Genomic DNA, 17,651 nt, shown 5'->3' with positions numbered 1-17,651 from the left:
TATTCTTATTTATTCAGTTAAAGCACATTTTATTCCCCAACAAAAAGGGAGGAAAAACAATAAGCAAGAAGGAATGTTTCACACCAGTAAAGGAGCAAAATAAATTATCGCAACACCTGAACAAATTCCAGTGCAGGAGTGGGTGGCAATAGGAGACGATACAATGGAGCTGAACAAAGATCTGCCTGACAGTGATATTTTCTGGTTTTCCCCCAGTACCTGGGCCTGTGGTAACAGCAAAAGGCTCTGGACGCTATCGAAGATGACAAAATGGCCATCACCAAGTGCACTAAAAAGTCCACCCCCAGTACTTTCCTTCGTCATACAGAGTAAAACTCAGCCTCTATTATCTACCACACACAGTCCTACTAAAATGATGTTTCAAATGCAGGAAAAAAATTAATTTCCAGCTCAAAGCCTGGATCAAAACAGACTGTTACTGCAAACTCTGTCCAAATTCCTGTACTCCCAAAAGAAGTCCTAGGAGAGCAGGGCCAGAGAAGAGCCCACCTGACAAACACGCTCACCTTGAAAGTTGTGACGAGCCAACGGCCCTGAGATGCCTTTTGGTACGTGATCATGCTGCCTTTTGTGCCACACTCCTCCTCTGCTGGGTGCTGGGAGGATTTGCATCTGCAAACTAGATCTGAAAATATAGAATGAAAATAAAAGCTACATTTGGTGAAGCTTTTCCTAAATTCCAGTGTTTGAATCGCCAGTACTTGATTACTTTATTGAATTATGGCCTGATAAGGACTTTTGCTAACTTTTAAAATTTATTGCTGCTTTTAAACCTTTTACAGAGCACAGTCTCTGCAAAATGCATCTTACCTCTATGCAACAATATCAGTATCTCACAGAGCCTAATGCTGATTTTAAAATAAGGACAGTGGCTCTCCCAGGAATAAGAGGCACCAGTTCTCCACATCCTCTGCCCAAAGGTTTGCTGGACCAGCATTTCTGTCTCATTCCCATCAGTTACATCTCTCCAGGCAAACACTGCCGTAAACAAAAGTCCATAAATAAACCCACCACAAGGATTAAATATTTACACATAAGGAAAACATGATAAAACAAGTTAAATAATAGAAGGATGCAAGCTGGCGTTCCACACATACGAGGGGCAGCTGAAGTCTGTCTCCCGCACTGAGCAGCCAACTTGCTATCTGGGATCTTCTCCCTCCAGTTCTCACAGGTCCAACATCCATCACCCAGCAACACGGAGGGTTTGGGATTCAGAGGATGGTAGAGGCTTGAAGGATCTTCCATGTGGTCAATGTTTCAAGCTAACTGACCCCTCGCTTCACCTCGAAGAGTACAATCAAATCTTCCAAAAACTCACAAAGGTCTACCAAAGCCCCACGTGAAAATACTCAGTAGTGCACATCTCACAGATAATAGTCAGTTTTCTTACAAATTGTTTTACAACCTCAGTGCTTTAAAGTTTCTCAGTGAAATTTCTGGTGACATCAGCCTTTCCACGTTATCACAGTACAAATACTATTTGGGGGGAATGATTTGAGATTTCGAAAGTCCTGAAGTTTCCACTAGGAAACTGAGGCAATTTTGTATGAAAAGAAGCCTGCTATGAAGCAAACAAAAATACATGTAGCCAGTGCTTGCCTAAAAATCACAGAGGTATTTCACACACAGTTATTGACAATTTTCAAACAGCTTGAGTGCATTTGTAACAGGGTCAACATTTTACAGTTTTATAAATAATTTTACATCCTCTCCTGGAGGATATGCATTCTTTTATTGGAATACCCTGTAGATGTTGTAATCTTAATTAAAGATAATTAAATACTCTGTTGGCTTTCTGAATGCCTGAGTAGATGCATCTCATCCTCCTGGAGAGAGTTTCAATGTTTTTACAGCAAGAACACTGCCTGCTCAGCAGCGATTCTTTACAGTATTTTGCTTTTCTGCACAAGAAAAGCTCACAAGAAACAAACCACCACAAAGTGTTCACACGGTTCAGTGCAACGAAGGAAGACCAAATAGTTACAGTTTTTAATTGTAGGAAATTTGATCTCTTGGGTTCTTCAGTGCAATTTCTGAGAGCAGTGTGAGACAGTGAGCAATTCCTAGTCAGGCGAGGGCTCTTCTTTGCTAGTAGAAGGAGAAACAGAGTCTTGGGTCTTGGCTTGTCAAATTCTGAGCGAGGCCCTTGGGCACCGGATTGTCCCACAACCTACAATGGGAGAACACGTGTTACTGTAGGACTAGGTGCAGTGAGCGAGGAGGTGGTACAGCGAAGACAGCGGAAGAGGCAGCTTTGGGTTTTCACCAAAGTAGGTCCAACAGTGAGACAGGAGCAAGGCACGGCCATACCTCAGCGAGACAGCAGCAACCGGGCAGCTGCCTGCCCACTGAGACAGACTCACCTGCCTTGGGAGAGAGATTAAGGCTTTGGAAAGCCCTCAGGCCACTAGGAGCTCAGAAAGCAGAGGAAGAACTCAGTCACATACAAGCAATCCGATTTACGTGAGCCACCCTTCTTCATCTACCTCATCTAGCGGAGCCTACCCAAAAGTTTCCCATACTGGGCCTGTATCTTGTAAAGCAGAGCGCTCCAGGGAGTCAGACGGACTGCGTGCTGTGCTGTGCCCACTCTGAACAAGCACATATGGGCCCCAAGATACAGCCAGGACCAGAAACATTCCTCAGTGGTTGCTCTTGGGCTGCTCTCACTACTGGGGAAGGCAGAGCCTGTTTTGGGTCAAAGAGACAGGTCACGTAGGAGGCAGACACTTGGCTCTTAGACCTGTGTTACCAGAAAGGTATCAGAGATGCTCTCAGAAGAGTGACTTTTCAAATGAGTGAAGGATGAATGGGTCTCTCCTTACAAGGGTTTTCTAGTGGAGTTTGATACGCAGGGTTTGGAGAAGCAGTGACAAAGAGCAGGAAAATCAGGTGTCCAAAGAGTGCGACAGGGCAGGAATGTATCTTAAAAGTGAAACCAGATGTAATAGAAGAAAACTTACAGGAAAAAAAGCAAAAAACTTCCTGATGGGGACATTATACAACTGGGTTTTCATTTTTGCCACATTTAATGCCAGTAAGCTCACCTGCCCCTTTTTCTCAGGACTTTCTGAGGGGGTGGAGCTGGCCTAGAAAACCTTCAACTAACTTGGCTTGCGTCTGCATCCCCCGCAATATTCTATTCCCTGCCAGCTAACCCAGGGGAGCAGGCCAGCATTGGTCACGTCTGCCTCAAAACTAGTCACCCTGACTTTCCTTGCTGAGCCAATACCAGCCACAGAGCTCCATGACACCTGCTCACCTTATGGACTGAATTTCCGGACACTTGGCAAGTTCCTCTGCTAGCTTTGTGGCCCCACAGGTGCCAATGCGATTCTTCTCCAGACTGTTTTAAAAACAAAGAGAGAGTTTTAAAATCCATAAGCAAATTACGAGTGGAAAACAGCAGAATAATCACTGGCTTCTTCTCCTGCCTCAGAAGAGCTACACTTTGCACAAGCACAGCAATACCATATAACTTACATCAGCCTTACCTTGTTATTACTGTGGCCATATATATGCAAGAAGCATGTGTGCACTGCTCCCTGCAACCTCCTTCTAGCAACAGGATTTGTAAGCTCATCTCTTGCCCTTCCAGCACTCTAATGGATCCCACCATGAGCTTGGTGCCAGAAAATGCTAGTAACAACTTCTCCTGCCTCAGACACAACCGTCCTGCTTGTACCTGTAAATCAGCCAGGCTCCACTGTGTAGTTTCCTTGCTCAAGGCAAACAAAATTCAGTTCCTCACCCTACGACCCACAGATTAATATTTTCACACAGCTGAGAGATGGAGGACACAAACAGTGTATTCCAAAGGGCCAAGGCGAGGAAAGCTCCATGAGCAGCTCTTGAGCAGAACATGATGGTCTCTTTCATGGAACAGGGCTGGGTTGTGATGCTGCCAGGCCAGCGCATGAGCTGGTGACACTGACCCCAGCTGCTGGTTGCACTGCAGATCCAGCTGCATCTGAGATTCCTGTGGGCTCCTACGCCCCAACACCCACAATTTGGCTGCTCTATCCTGGGGATGGATTTGTTGCCTTGCTGCAGGCTTTCACAAAGGAAGGCTCTCTGAACATGGTACCCATCTAGACCATCCCAGACAGTGAAGTTTGCAGGAAGCAGCTCATCTGAGGTTATTAGGTGATATGAGTTGTGTTCTAGAAACAGCAGTTTGTCTTCCCTGATTCAAACAAGAGGCCTTCACAGACTAGCTTCTGGTTAGATACCCACCCTGCAAACATCTTAAATAAAAGCATGCCTCTCCACTGTGTATCACCCAGGCAAGGCTGGCCCTATGTGTGTGCAGCAAGAACGCTTAGCAAGGATTTGAGCTGCGAAAGCCTGTCTGCTGTTCCTAACATCCCTCCCCTTGTTGGATGTGCTGTGCTTGAAGGCTCAAGGACAGAAAAACAATCTTCTTCCTAGGGTTGCTCTCAGGGCTGTACTCACTCTAACATCTTCAGCTTTTCCATCTCTGTGAGAGCACTGGCCAACTCTCGGGCTCCTCTGTCACCAAGGGTGTTCCAAGACAGTCTAAGACAGACAAGAAATCCGAACTGTGAGTCAGTCAATAAACACAAGGGAAGAACAGCGGCGCTGTGATACAACTCCCTCACAGATTAGCCTGTTTACAAGAGCTTATTGCCCTCTTATCATGGCAGGTAAACGTTCCCCTCATTTACAAGCTTAATGTTGCGGATTTTCCTCAGTTTCACCACATATTTTCATGTATGGTAAGACACTAGAGAGTGTTCCCACAGAGCCTGGGGACTGTGGTTGTCTCCAGTGTCTTGCAGGCCCAGGGAACGAGATGTGAAAGATGGAAAAGGCTGCTGAGCACACAGCTTTACCCAGGACGACACTTCCTTGTGCTGATAGTGTTAAGCTATTGCAGCAGCTAAGGTGCCTCTCCGACCTGCTCTTAAAGCTGCCTTTTGACCCTGAGCTCTTTCAAAGGATAGCACACAGGGCTCTTGAAAGGCTGGGGTTTTGACTTTCTGGCAAGTGAGCAAGTGAGAAAATTCTTCAGATCCTTTCTTTTCCACTGGCTGAACAGCCCAGCCATTCCCCTCTCACCTGGGAAACAAAAACTTAACACAGCACCATCAGTGCTTCACTACACCACTCAGCTAAATGATCCTAGGGCCACCCCACAGAGACATTCCTCTACCCATGTCTGAGGAACTCCAGAATTTCTGTATCATGCATAGGAGCCAAAAAAAAAAAAAAAAAAAAAGGACAGGATCCAGCTCAAGAATTGGGGCCTTCCATCAAACAAGTTCACAGCTTGTTCTGGGATTTCATGGGTATCAGCATATTCCTCGCTGTGTCACTCAGCTTTCCCAATGACAGAACTCACATGTGCCTCCACTGATAAGACAAGACCCCTCCTAACACTGCTGTTGAAGGAGAACCTGCCTATCTGTTAGTAATACAGAGTAGTAACTCCTCACATGATTAACTATTCTTAGTGCCAAGCTATGAGTGACACGCCTGTGCACTGAATATTGCTTTACTCATCCCATTCCTCCACTGTATTCTTGCCAGACCTCTCATGAGCCTGAGAATAAAATCCTGGCTTTGACCTAATCCCCTGAGTCCTAAGAGATCTGTGATCTCCGCACAAATACCTTCAGGAGGAAGGCAAGGAAAGTCTGGTGGACTTTTGACCCAGGTATCATTTCATTCAAACCATCCACACGTACTTTGCAGAACTGAAGCACATAAGAGTAGCATGACAATCGCGTGTCACCCAGCTGGCCACAGCAGAGATTACTAAGGAGCCAGCAAGTTTCTCACTGAGGTTCTCTTGTGCAGGTGAAGACACATCAGAAGGTAGTTAGCCCATCTCTGCTGTTTATTGAAAACATGTTAAACATCCACGCCTCAGAGCAACCCATTTTATTCCAGTGTGGAGAGCAAGACTGCAGCTGGTGGGACACCCTGTTCATCTCCAGGCTGAACTCACTCTGCTCTGAGTTCTCAATTCAGCCTCTACAATTGCACAGAGAAGCTCCTGCTCTGCTCTGAGAGCCAACTGTGGCCACCTTCTAAAAAAATGGAGGCAAAACTTGGACCACGGAGAACAAGATGGGGAATTTGTCCTGCCTCACAAAGCAGATGCCAGAAGACCAAGGACAATGGGCAGAGCTTGAAGATGAGTGTTTTCCTCCATATTCTGTTCAGTTCTTCATATTCAGCTTCCATTAAGTTGTTAGTTATACCAAAAAAAAATTAGCAGTGAATTTCGTCAATTAGTAAATTACTAGTACGAGTACTTAGTGGTAAGTATCAATAAGTATTTAGCAGGATCAGAAATGTACTGCAGTTGAAAATAAGAGCACACATTGAAACGAGAGTGACCTATGTGTTGAAGGGTCTCCCCATCCATTCCCACACTCACGTTATCTCCTCCATGGAAGGGCATTGTTGGAAGCCGTGAGAAAGTGATTTTGAAGCATCATCAGTGATTCCACAGAGTTTCAAGCTGAAGAAGCAGGGAGAGAAAAAACAGAGGGCACAATGTGCTGGTGTCAGAACCGGTGGGGAATACGGCACCGGCACCGTCTGCTGCGCTGCCGCCCTGGCAATGCCACAAGCCAAACCAGCCACACTCTGCCCGGCAGCGGTCGGCACCCTGGTACTCACTCAATCCTCCGGAGGTGTTGGAAGCAGGGCAGCCCCTCGGACAGGGCACGGATACTCCCTTCTCCAAGGTCATTTTCTGATAAACTGTAAGAGCAATGGAAAAGCTTTGAGTGGCCACAGAAAAAGCGGGTGCAGTCAGAGAAAAGTCACCACCAAAACGTAACTATGCAAACTAGCAAGTCAATAACTAGTACTCAGATTAAGAGAGGACTCTGGACAGCCGGGACAGCCCAGATTGGCACACGGCTTGGTAAAATGGGAATGACAGGCCCACTCTAACTCATGAGTCCATTCAGCAGTGAATTGCTTGCAGACAGTGAGGTGGGGTTATGCCAGTGGCTAAGATGGACAGGCCTGCAGCACATTGTGTGTTGCATGGGAAATGGGAAATAAGAAGTTATACTGGAGTTAATAGCTGGCGTGACTGAAAAGAAATGATGGTAAGGGAGAGTCGGAAGAATATACGGCTCTCAAAAGCTCAGGGGGCAGCAGTTTCCAGCCTTTACCAGGTTTTGCTGCTCTTTTCTCACCCACCAGCAAACACAGGCCATGGCAATACCTCCCATACTCTAACACATCTCACACCCAAATGACCAACACCCTGATTTATCTTGTTATTTAACAATAAACGGCATCAAGGGTCCAGCAGGAAGAGTTAATTCACCTCGCCTCCATTCTTTCAGTTCCCTATTTAGAAATTCTGTCACTCCCCAGGTTACCACATACAGTAGTTCAAAAGCAGGTGGTTACACAAATCCCAGCCAACAACACTGGCAGACAAGGTTTAACATCTAAAGTGATCTAAGCTGCCCCACAGGCAGTGCACTGTAGTGGCCTTCAGAGAGCGTCTCCTCTCATCCTACAAAGAGCATCGAGGACAGGTGGAAGGATTGTCCTGTGCAGAGTCACCTTGAGCACGGACAAAGCCTACATGACAGTCTCAGGCCTGTGAGCTGAAACGACTCCCACCTGGAGAGTGATACCAGCTCATACATCTGGCACCATCCCAAGCGCATCTGCCATGGCCTTACCTGATTTCTTCCAGCAGCTCACAGGCCACCAGGGCTGTGGCCAGCTCCATCCCTCCTGCTGGTCCAATGTTATTGTTCTGCAAGCTAACAAAAGAAACATAAGCACTGGAGGATTATTTTAGAATAAAGCTGTAACAAAAGCTCATGTTTAACTTGCCAAGAAAACTGCTACATCTTTGAATCAGTGCCTGGTGCTGGTAATAACCTGAGATCCTTGTGGGTTAGTCTTAACAAAGGGGCTTGGAAAACAGGGAGGCAACAGTGGGGGCCAGCACTGTGGCCAGCACGTCACATAGCTCCTGTTGCTGTCAACGACACTTGGTCCCGAGGACGTGCAAGTTGAGTGGATTTGTCAACGCTCACAACAAGAAGCACAGTCACTGCAAAAGCAAAGGCTGCACAGCACCACTGGAGTTTGCCTCCAGCTCTGAGCACATGGGATTGGTTTGAGACGAGTGAGGAACTGTCTTGAGAAAAAGTGTGGATGGGACCTCGTGTTTGCAGATTTCCCAACACCTTTCCAGTGAAGACAAGAACCTACCCAGAGGACTGAAGTCTCTCTCCACTGGGATTCCTTTTCTAAGATATCTTTTGATGATGCCTTAGGCACAGGCTGGAAAATGCACCACTAGGCTGAGCCTAGTGAGCTCTTCTAGCTCACCAATTTCTCACTTTGCTACTGTAAAACAGTATGAGAATGTCCTACATGCTAGAGCCCTGGAAGGACTCCCACAAAAGTTTTAAAAATGTAACACCACTGACTTCAGGGTCAAAAAATACCCAGAGGTGCCTGCACAAAACAGTGAAGGACCACAAAAAGGTGCTCATATTTATGCTTACATTACACCAGAACAAGAAGACAGCCAGAAGCATTAGAAGCTCACACACTCAAAACCAATGTTAAGGGTTATTTTACTGTATATACAATGCCTGGTTCATCTCTAAAGTTGTACAAGAATAGCTAATGTGACTTGATGCAGCAGAGTAACTGCAGAGGGTTTCTCAATCCCGAGACACTTAAAATAACATCTAAATGAGAGACCAGTGCACCACTGCAGCCCACGCCTGCTTCCATGCCTTCTCTCAACCACCCCACATACCCCCGGGACATCCAGCTTTTCTGGGGCAGAGGCTGACACTTACTGCAGGATCTTGAGGTTGGTCATGTGAGGCAGACAGAGGGCAAGTTTCACTGCCGTCTTGTCTCCAAAAACATTCCTTGACAGTCTAGAAGGAGCAGAAACGAAATGTCACTGGCAGTGAACTACAGAGTCCCATTTCTCACCTGTGTGTCACCCACACGTATCTGTGACACCCATTCCTCACCCACATGTGTGTGGGACTGTGCTGAAAGGAACCAATGTCCACAATTCAAAGGACCCTGGGAGCGGGAGGAACAAACAAGGAGGTTTTGTAATCTTACAGCAGGAGTTAAACAGGGAAGTAAAACTGACCTGCACTTCTCAGCACACTGAACTCCCTTCCTGACTGGCTTGTCCTTAGCTGGATTACACCAAAAATCACACTTTTTAATATGCGCCCTTAGTTCAGTATGCTGTAATCTGAAGGTTATATATGAATAGCTCCAGCATTTTAACTGTAACAGAAATAAATTTTTCTGATTTTTTCTTCTTATTTTATTTCTTTAATATGGCAGGGGCACATTTGTACTATAAACTGGTCTGCAATGGAACGACTGATAATAAATCTGGCTGAGTAAAACCTCTATTTGTCATTTTCCCTCTGTTTTTGCAGCCATATAGACTAATGCTGATTTCATAGGCAACACATGCACTGCACAGCCCATATACCTGTGACACTGGCCATTAAACTGCAGATTCAGCTGTACGGTTCTTGGGAATCTCCAGAAGACTGCAGTGAACAAGCAATCCCCAAACCTCCCACACCCAGCACCACACATTCCTATCCCATGTAGCTCTGAGCTTTTACCCAGTTCTCAGAAGAATCAGTCTTAAAAATGATTCTGGCTTTACTGGAGCCAGATTAGATTTAGTTTCTATGCCTTAATTTTTGCCCACCTTCCTGAAGGGACATTGGCAATGACACACTTACAATAGCTCCTCAGTGCGTTTGCAATAGGCAAGAGCTTCCATCAGCTTTTCCCCTCCAGCAGGACTGAGACTGTTCCCTGAAAGGCTAAAATAAGCATGCAAGGCTCTCAGTGACTGAAAATAACCAGAATATTCCAGCTTAAGGTATTTCACTGTTTGCCTGGCGTGATGGGAGACCTGGGTCACTGCAGCAACGGGCCACACAGGGCTGCAGTGGTGTGTCCAGAGACACAGGCCTCTGCAAAACGGCCTGGAGATTTGTAGCGTGTTTTTGTCAAGTACCAAGTCACTCCTGCTCCTGCAAGTTCTGCAGGAAGGAGCAGTTTTCCCTCTCCCAGACAGAACTGGGAGTTTGCTTTTTTTGTTCAGGTCATTTCCAGGTTTTTGATTTCCCCACCAACTGTGGCCATAACCGAAATTGCTGCAAACAAAACTAAGGGACTCACTCAATTCTCTTCAGGTTTTGCGTTGCCGGCAGGACAGCAGCTAGATTTATCAGGCCTGGATCTCCAATCTTGTTGTGGCTTAAACTTTAAAGAAGAGAAGAAAGGCTGTGAAAATGCTAAGCGTCAGGCAAAGTATGAGATCTTATTTAATATCTCCCATCTGCTGGATGATACCTCTGACCTTGGCAGTAGAACCAAAGAGCTGCTTGTCTCAACTATCTCATCAAAGACTAATAGCTCTTAAAAAGGCAATAAAAAAATTGCGAAGAACAATCAAAATCACTGGATATTGTTAATGGGTGGGTATAGCGAATGAGGCACGGACTCTCAATAAGGTCCAATGAGAGATATTTATTACAAATTCAGGCTTGTATTTATACTTGCTAGGATGCTTGCTCAAGCATTACTGAATTGCTAAGTTACGCATTACATAAGAGGTATTTTTTGCGTTACCACCAAAGTTGCTACCATAAAAGCATTTTTTGATCTATCACAAGTTACCCCCCTGCCCTTGATGTATCAGTCCTGTATCAATCCCTCTGGCCTTAATGTATCAACCAGTATACAGTTCTTGCTTCTTGTATTTTTCCACAAACGCTTGTTCCCACATCGTCAACTCTTGTAATTTCTCACAGGCCTGATGTCAGAATACTGCCACAGGTGGGAAATTACTTCAGCCAGATTACCAAGACAGGCAACAGCTGGTTATTATTTTCAGACTACTGCAGTGGAGAATGGACAGAATCTGGCTAGAGAGGAAAGAAAAAGCAGAGCAAGCCTGGGGTTGGCTCTAAATTCAGATCTTTTCAGAGCAAGGAAGTGCTGGGTCTGAGGCTCTCCCAAGAGAGAAATGGGCCTTTGGCTCTGTTCTGGATCCCGGGAATTCCAGAGAAGAACTAAATCCACAGGCTGTTTAATCCATTTTCTAGGTGACTGCAGCAGAGTGGAGCTAGACCAATTTCTCCTCTTCTGAACATTAAGCTCTGATTTCCTCTAGCCCAAGGTACCTCACACATGAGCACTTTGCAACCTCCCTGCTTTTGTTACAACATCATGTATAAGCACATCTGGGTCTCTCCAAATGATGGCACTAGTGGTCACCTGTCTGCTGATGAGAGACTGCAAGAAAGTAGAAACTTACTTGATTTCCTCCATGTAGTGCATAATCCTCAAGGCTTCGGCGAGTCTGGAGCAGCCATCATTACCAATACTGTTATGGTTCAAGCTGGAAACAACATCCCCAGGGAAATGGATATTAAGTTAGTGTTATTCAATATCACAAGTTAGGCTAGAGGTGAGTTGCAGTCACATACTCACATAAGCCTCTTCAGAGATGGCATTTCATGAAGTCCCCGCACAAGCTTGGGAATGGTAGCGCTGCTGAGTTCCATGTAGCCCAGGCTAAAAGATGAAATAACACAGGAAAAACTAACTACCCACAGGCAGCCAAGTGAGCACTCAGAGGACAGAGCAGAACGAGGGTGGAAGAGAAGTGGGAGTGTATTCTTGCCCTGTGAATAGTTTTCAATTTTGTTCCCTAGTGCAATTCTACTGGACGTGTTTGGATCCTAATAAAATACAAGAGAATTACAGATCGCTAGAGTAAGAACCCAGTCCCTCATGGAGCAAGGAGACCACAAGGTGGCAAAGCTCTCGTGACAGCGACACACGGTCCAGTTGCACTTCGTAACAGAAAGTTGCCTGGAAAAGCCATCTCTGTCTGTAGGCCACCAGATCACTCTCCAGGAGTGAAATGCTGGCTCTGGGACGGCTGCATGGGAAACAATGCCACCCAGCTGGGACATGATACAAAAAGCACTACCCAAAACACTTCATTTCTCCACTGGACATTCCCTGCCACAGACCACTGATCTCTGTCTCTCTCACTCATTGTTCATTACAAATAAAAAGGAATTGTTGCTTCTTCCCTATGTGAAGTCCTCCAGCCATCAGGAAAACTATCTCTGTCCCCAGTACAGGCAGAAGCAAGGCTGCAGTTTAACTAAAGCTTCTAGAAAGACCTGGCAGACTCTGGACAGCCTGGTAACACCACACTCACTTGAGCTCTTCAATGGCCTGGCAATTCTGCAAGCCCGTGATCAAGGAATCAATTTCAGTTGGCATAATACTGCTAGAGGTCAGCCTGTAAAACAGCAAGGATCAAATCAGAAGGTCAGGTCTCAACACACCAAGAAAGAGGAGTTTATTTCACTGACAGGCACACTGCCCCAGCCCAAGCCCCAGCCAGCACAGACATCAGAGACCAGTGAGTTTGGAGAGATTGCCACAGCTCCTGGGTACAGGACTACAAGGACTGAGCAGTTCAGAAAGATCTCTGAAACACAGGATGTACATTTATCAAACAGTTTCTGCCTGCAACAACCAACCCCCAGCATTCACTGGCAGAGATGCCCATTACCAGCCTGTCACTCACAGCCAGTTGGAGAGGGCCGTGAAAAGGACTGAATGCTATTCATACCAGAAAAAAAGCTCTTTTACATGGTAGGGTGGTATAAACTTACCTACAATGTAAACAAGAGCCAAGGTTTCAGTCTCAAATTAGTTTCACTTCAAGAAACAGGAAAGAGGAAAAACCTCAAGCCATGCACATGGTTTCCCTATAACCACCTTTAGCATGAACTGCAGAGAGATGTAGAGTTTGCAACCTACACGTGGCTCAGGAGAGATCACAGAGCCATGGCCATATTGCAGACAAATTGTGTTTCAGAGAGGATCAGGGTGAGGCACAGGGTTGAGCAAACGATAAAGATGTGGAAAAGACCACAGCTGAGGACATACACAAACTTCTTCAGCTCTGGAAGAGGTAGCAAAATCTTGACTAGCATTTCTGCTTCATCATTGTGGAGCTCAACATGAGACCACCTGCAAGAACAGAACAACATATCTGGGCTATGTCCACTGATGACAAAAGGTCTGCACCAAGCCCATAACTAAAGCACACCAGTGCTGGGACACTGAAGAAGTGTCACAACATTGATACTTGACAAGGTCCCATGGGAGTTCCCAGCCACGATAAGAGAGTACAGGTTATATGACACAGGGGAGACATTCAGATGTCTTCAAAGGATACCCCAGGAAGCCACTAGGTCTACGGGTCTTTTCCGTTTTCCATCTACTCTAAGTAGGGGACCCAGAGGGCAGGGACTGGGACCTTGCACTGGCCTCTCTCCTGCCTTGCTGTGTGCTCTCCTGCACACACAAGAACAAGCTACTCTCTTCCCCTAAAAATCCGCTACGATGCCTGGCAACTCACCTCAATTCCTGAAGCTGAGCACATTTTTCACAAACCCTTTGGTAGAAGCGAGTGTGCTTCATTTCTGGCTTGTACAGATTCAGTCTGCAGGATACAAACACACAACACGACTGTCGGGGCTGACCAGCAGATGCCCACTGCAGCATCTGGTGCCCCTTAGGGCCAGGATTAGGAACAGATCGGAGCTTTGCAAGTGCCCATCCTTGGCTCTCCCGCTATATCCCATGTACAGCACAGTCCAGTGTAGAGAAACACAGCCCTTCCCCAACTGCACAAGAAGACAGTTGCCACCTTCTTCAGCTACACAAAGGGAAAAAGACACCAATGCTGTTCTCTCTCCACACATTCATGCAGGAGCCAACATGTCTTAAGTCTTCAAAGTGCTTGTGTCTCCTGAGCACTCCTGGTCCTGTGGGGAACGGATGTAGATCTTTTTTACCTTGTGCAGGTCCAGTATGGACATGAAGGAGATGACCCGAAAAACACATGCACGTGAATAACATTTCTTCCACATGTGTGGCACAGAGGCACCCTGAGACTGAACCCATGGAGACCAGAGCCTCAGACACTCTGAAGGTATGTTTTCATCCCACAGTGAGTTTCAGAACAAGTAGAAAATAATGATAAATGGTCACTTTCTCACCTGCTAACAACTGATTCCACTTTCTCCAGGCAGTGTGGGAACTTTACGCCTAATTGGAAGAGGTGTTTATCTTTACAGATCCTGGAAAGGTAAACATTAGAGAACATCATAAGAGTGTGAACTCTTGAGGGAGAGCAAATGCTGTTTTCCGTAAGAAAAATCAGGAGGACCGGGTGGGACAGGACTATCATGGTGCATGAATGCTAACCATCCATCTCTGAAGGGGTTTGCAGTTTAAGCTTGTTCCAAAGCCAGCCTAATCTGGGCACCCTTTCTTCCAAGGGAGACCAGGAACATGGTCTCCTTTCCACTAAACTTTCTAAGGTGTGTGACAACAAACCTTCTAAGCACTTCTACCTGCCAGACATTTAGGTCAAACTTGCTTCAAGTTGGCTAATAGGTTACAAATGCACTGGAGACAGTGAATAAAGAACAGAAGATCAACTTGAAGTGCTGGTTTCAATCCCATTTCCTTAAAAGTATCAGGCTAAAATAAATTATCTGAAAGATACCAGAACTTGAAGTGCTACTTACGCGATCTCAGTAATGTTTCCATAGGCCTGGACAGCCAGGTCAAGAAGGTTTGTGACACTTTCTGTACATACCCACGGCTCTTCTATGCTGCAAAGCAGAACACAGGCAGTTCTGCTTTATTTACATGCACGGCCCCATCTCTGCCTCTGTCAGCTGAGTGCTCAGTACTCTTAACACACATGGAAAGGCTGCTTTGCTCATCAGAATGTCTATATAGGAAGATGATGCAGAGAACAGAGAAATGGCCCAGCTTCCCTGCAGAGGAGGACACAAACATCAACGTCCCTCCTACCTGCCACTGACAGCAATGAGGGGGAGCCTGCCCCATGGGCTCTAACACAACGCATTTGGGAGAAATGAAGATTTCATTACCCAGGTGAACTGCAGGATGCTCTGGTGAGGACACAGGAGGAATGTGTTCCTCAGAATTAGGAACTTTCTTTGTAAGGCAGGAAGAGGCCTACAGAGACAGCAGAGTTTATGGCCGCAGCTTTACATGATGCTTAGTAGGAATCAAGGACATAAAGCCAAAATACCAATAACTTAGAGTCACCCTGGGAATTTCTCAGGCCAATGCGATCTGTCTTTGGAAGAAGCACAGTTCACTGTTGTTTTTGATGAAAGGAGATCTTAAATGGTCAGACCAGACTGAGATCAGTATCTAAAATAATACAGTGACACAGTACCCGATTTTCAGAGGACCCAGATTTTTCCTCAGTGAATGGAAAAGTCTTCCTGCAGCTTGGACTGTCACGTTGTTATTTGAGGATCTAGAAGCAAAGATGACTGTAATCAATGGCTTACAAACGAGCCCACCCGAATGGGTCCAAGCAGCCATTAACTCACATGTATTCTGTCAGACCAGTGAACTTTTCCAGGAGCAAGCACAACTTTTCCAAGTGCTCTGGCTGAAAGTTGCACTTAGCAAGTCTGAAAGCATGAGAAAGAGAACAGTATTAGTTCCTTACAAAAAGTTCAGGCTTTCCGACACAGGAATCTCAGGCATCACAACGTTTCTCCACAGACAAAGAAGGATGGCACCGAAACCCTAAACGTCTTGCAGAGCTTCCAAAAAAGATTGTGGTAACACTTCAAAAGCATCTGTTGAGATGTTCTGGTACAGAATACGTGTATGGTAATGGTGCAGCTTTTGGTAGCACCCTGTCCTGTGACAGGGACTGCAGGGACACCTACAGGTTCCTGGGTGAGGAACAGTCAGTGGGGAAGCAATGAGAGAAATGCATGTGGGATTTTCTCTGACAAGAGAAAGCTCGTCTCAGAAAGTTAATCAGAGGAAATGTACCACCAATTAGTGTAAAATATCACCATGCCAGGAGCTAGGGGCTACAAAAGGTTTTGTCTCCCTCATCCCTAGACAGAGGACACCAACTTTGTGAAAGAAATCACACACACACACACACACGAAAAAAAAAAAAAAAAAATCTGTGTTGTTACCTCAAAATCTTTCTCGGGTCATCTCTGCTTGTCAACTTGATGATTAAAGTTGCTTTGGAGCACAAACTGCACAGAGAAGACATATGAGTGTAAGATTTGAATGGAAAATGACTATGTTTCTCAGTGGTCCGAATTTAACAACACATCAAACTGCACAAAACAACACAGCGCATCGGCAGCTGAGGTACCCAGCCCAGTTCATCTCTTCCTGGCAATAAACCAGCCCAGGGAAATGCTTCAATAACACTTCAGTAATGCTAAACTGGCATAAGGCAGCACTGGTGGTTGGAGAAGCTATCCTGATCTGCCCTGCTTTTGTCTGCCTCCCCCTGTCCCTGCGCTCTGTGTCAGGCTCTGGGGAGAGCTAAAACAGGAGACTGATCTGCTTTAGAATAGCCCAGCCAAAAGATCCAGCACCCACATTTAACTGGAAGTGACCCTGGTTAAATTGGGTTCACAGCAGACCAACTGGTCTACATGAGCATAAACACTGATGAGGGCTGATCTGCAGCACGGCCCAGCCTTGGGAATTGAATCCAGGAGAAAAAAAAAAAAAAAAAAAAAAAAAATCAGTTCATGCCAGCACAACAAGCCCAGAACCTGTGGGTTGTTTTTGCCAGAGAGGAAAGGAGATAAAGATGCAAATCCAAGTAAAGAACATTGGAAATCACTTTCGACAGACTCACTCTGAAATCTCAGCATCCTGAAGTGAATTAGGGACCACATTTTTAGAGAGTAAATGCTGATTCCTGCCCTGAATAGGCTCATTTACAGATACACACATGACAACAATTGGTATAGCTGAATACCTGTGTTTTTACACACAAAAATAACTTGACCCCACGGAATAACTGTTCTGCTAGCTTCCTCCTTGGCAGCTATGTTTGTCCAGTAGAAACAGACATAAACTTATACATAAAGGTAGTTGGAAATGTGGCCCTCATCATTATTACCTAAAGATCACAAACTTTACAATAATGAAAACATGCAGGGAAGAATCAGAAATTAGTGAGGAGAAGCACACACCTGACTTGAACTTCAGTGGTATTTCCAGATGTGGCAAAGGCATTTATGAGCTGCAGAACTCCATCCTGAGAAATCCTATTATGGCTGAGACTGCACAGAAGAGAAAGAAGGTTTTCCAGGTGTTAAGAGTCAGGGCTGTCCCCTGAATTCCCAGCCACAGAGGCAAAATGCAAGTTGGCACCGAAGGCAGAGCTGTTTGTGGGGTGCTGGGCCCCTTCAGCTGTGCTAAATGCACCACACCCCTCCAAGACACAGCACGGATGACTCGGGTGACACAGCAAGCGCAACTTGTCTCTTGCTGATTGCTGGAGCTGCTCCTTCCCCACCAGAGAGGGGAGAGGCTGGTGCAGGGCACAGCAAAGCTCACAGCATCTGTGTGCCTCGAGTTATTCAAAGAGGACAATGTACACAGAAAAGTGATGAACTGAACACTCAGGGGACTGGCTCAACTTGCTTCACATCACCCCACTCAGGGCCTTCTTATCTCCTGCT

At 45.9% G+C, this 17,651-nt stretch overlaps 1 protein-coding gene across 1 annotated transcript in view; it reads right to left on the bottom strand.

The window, feature by feature from the left end:
• Positions 1-2,112: 2,112 nt before the first annotated feature.
• The window catches only part of NLRC5 (NLR family CARD domain containing 5), a 39,746-nt gene continuing 24,207 nt past the window's right edge, over positions 2,113-17,651 (bottom strand). Inside the window, exons 28-47 of the mRNA XM_065640921.1 lie at positions 17,160-17,249; positions 16,134-16,199; positions 15,525-15,608; positions 15,365-15,448; positions 14,679-14,765; positions 14,145-14,225; positions 13,502-13,585; positions 13,027-13,110; positions 12,287-12,370; positions 11,545-11,628; positions 11,369-11,452; positions 10,228-10,311; positions 9,783-9,866; positions 8,853-8,936; positions 7,710-7,793; positions 6,679-6,762; positions 6,434-6,517; positions 4,480-4,563; positions 3,287-3,370; positions 2,113-2,194 (exon numbers count right to left, since the gene is read on the bottom strand). Of these exons, the coding sequence (XP_065496993.1) occupies positions 2,113-2,194; positions 3,287-3,370; positions 4,480-4,563; positions 6,434-6,517; positions 6,679-6,762; positions 7,710-7,793; positions 8,853-8,936; positions 9,783-9,866; positions 10,228-10,311; positions 11,369-11,452; positions 11,545-11,628; positions 12,287-12,370; positions 13,027-13,110; positions 13,502-13,585; positions 14,145-14,225; positions 14,679-14,765; positions 15,365-15,448; positions 15,525-15,608; positions 16,134-16,199; positions 17,160-17,249 (1,666 nt within the window). The remainder of the gene's footprint in view (positions 2,195-3,286; positions 3,371-4,479; positions 4,564-6,433; positions 6,518-6,678; positions 6,763-7,709; positions 7,794-8,852; positions 8,937-9,782; positions 9,867-10,227; positions 10,312-11,368; positions 11,453-11,544; positions 11,629-12,286; positions 12,371-13,026; positions 13,111-13,501; positions 13,586-14,144; positions 14,226-14,678; positions 14,766-15,364; positions 15,449-15,524; positions 15,609-16,133; positions 16,200-17,159; positions 17,250-17,651) is intronic.

The sequence above is a fragment of the Caloenas nicobarica genome, chromosome 9 (genome assembly GCF_036013445.1).
Source record: "Caloenas nicobarica isolate bCalNic1 chromosome 9, bCalNic1.hap1, whole genome shotgun sequence".
NCBI classification, from domain to species: Eukaryota; Metazoa; Chordata; class Aves; order Columbiformes; family Columbidae; genus Caloenas; species Caloenas nicobarica.
Note: the sequence above shows the minus strand (reverse complement) of the source record. Positions and strands in the feature narration are given on the sequence as shown.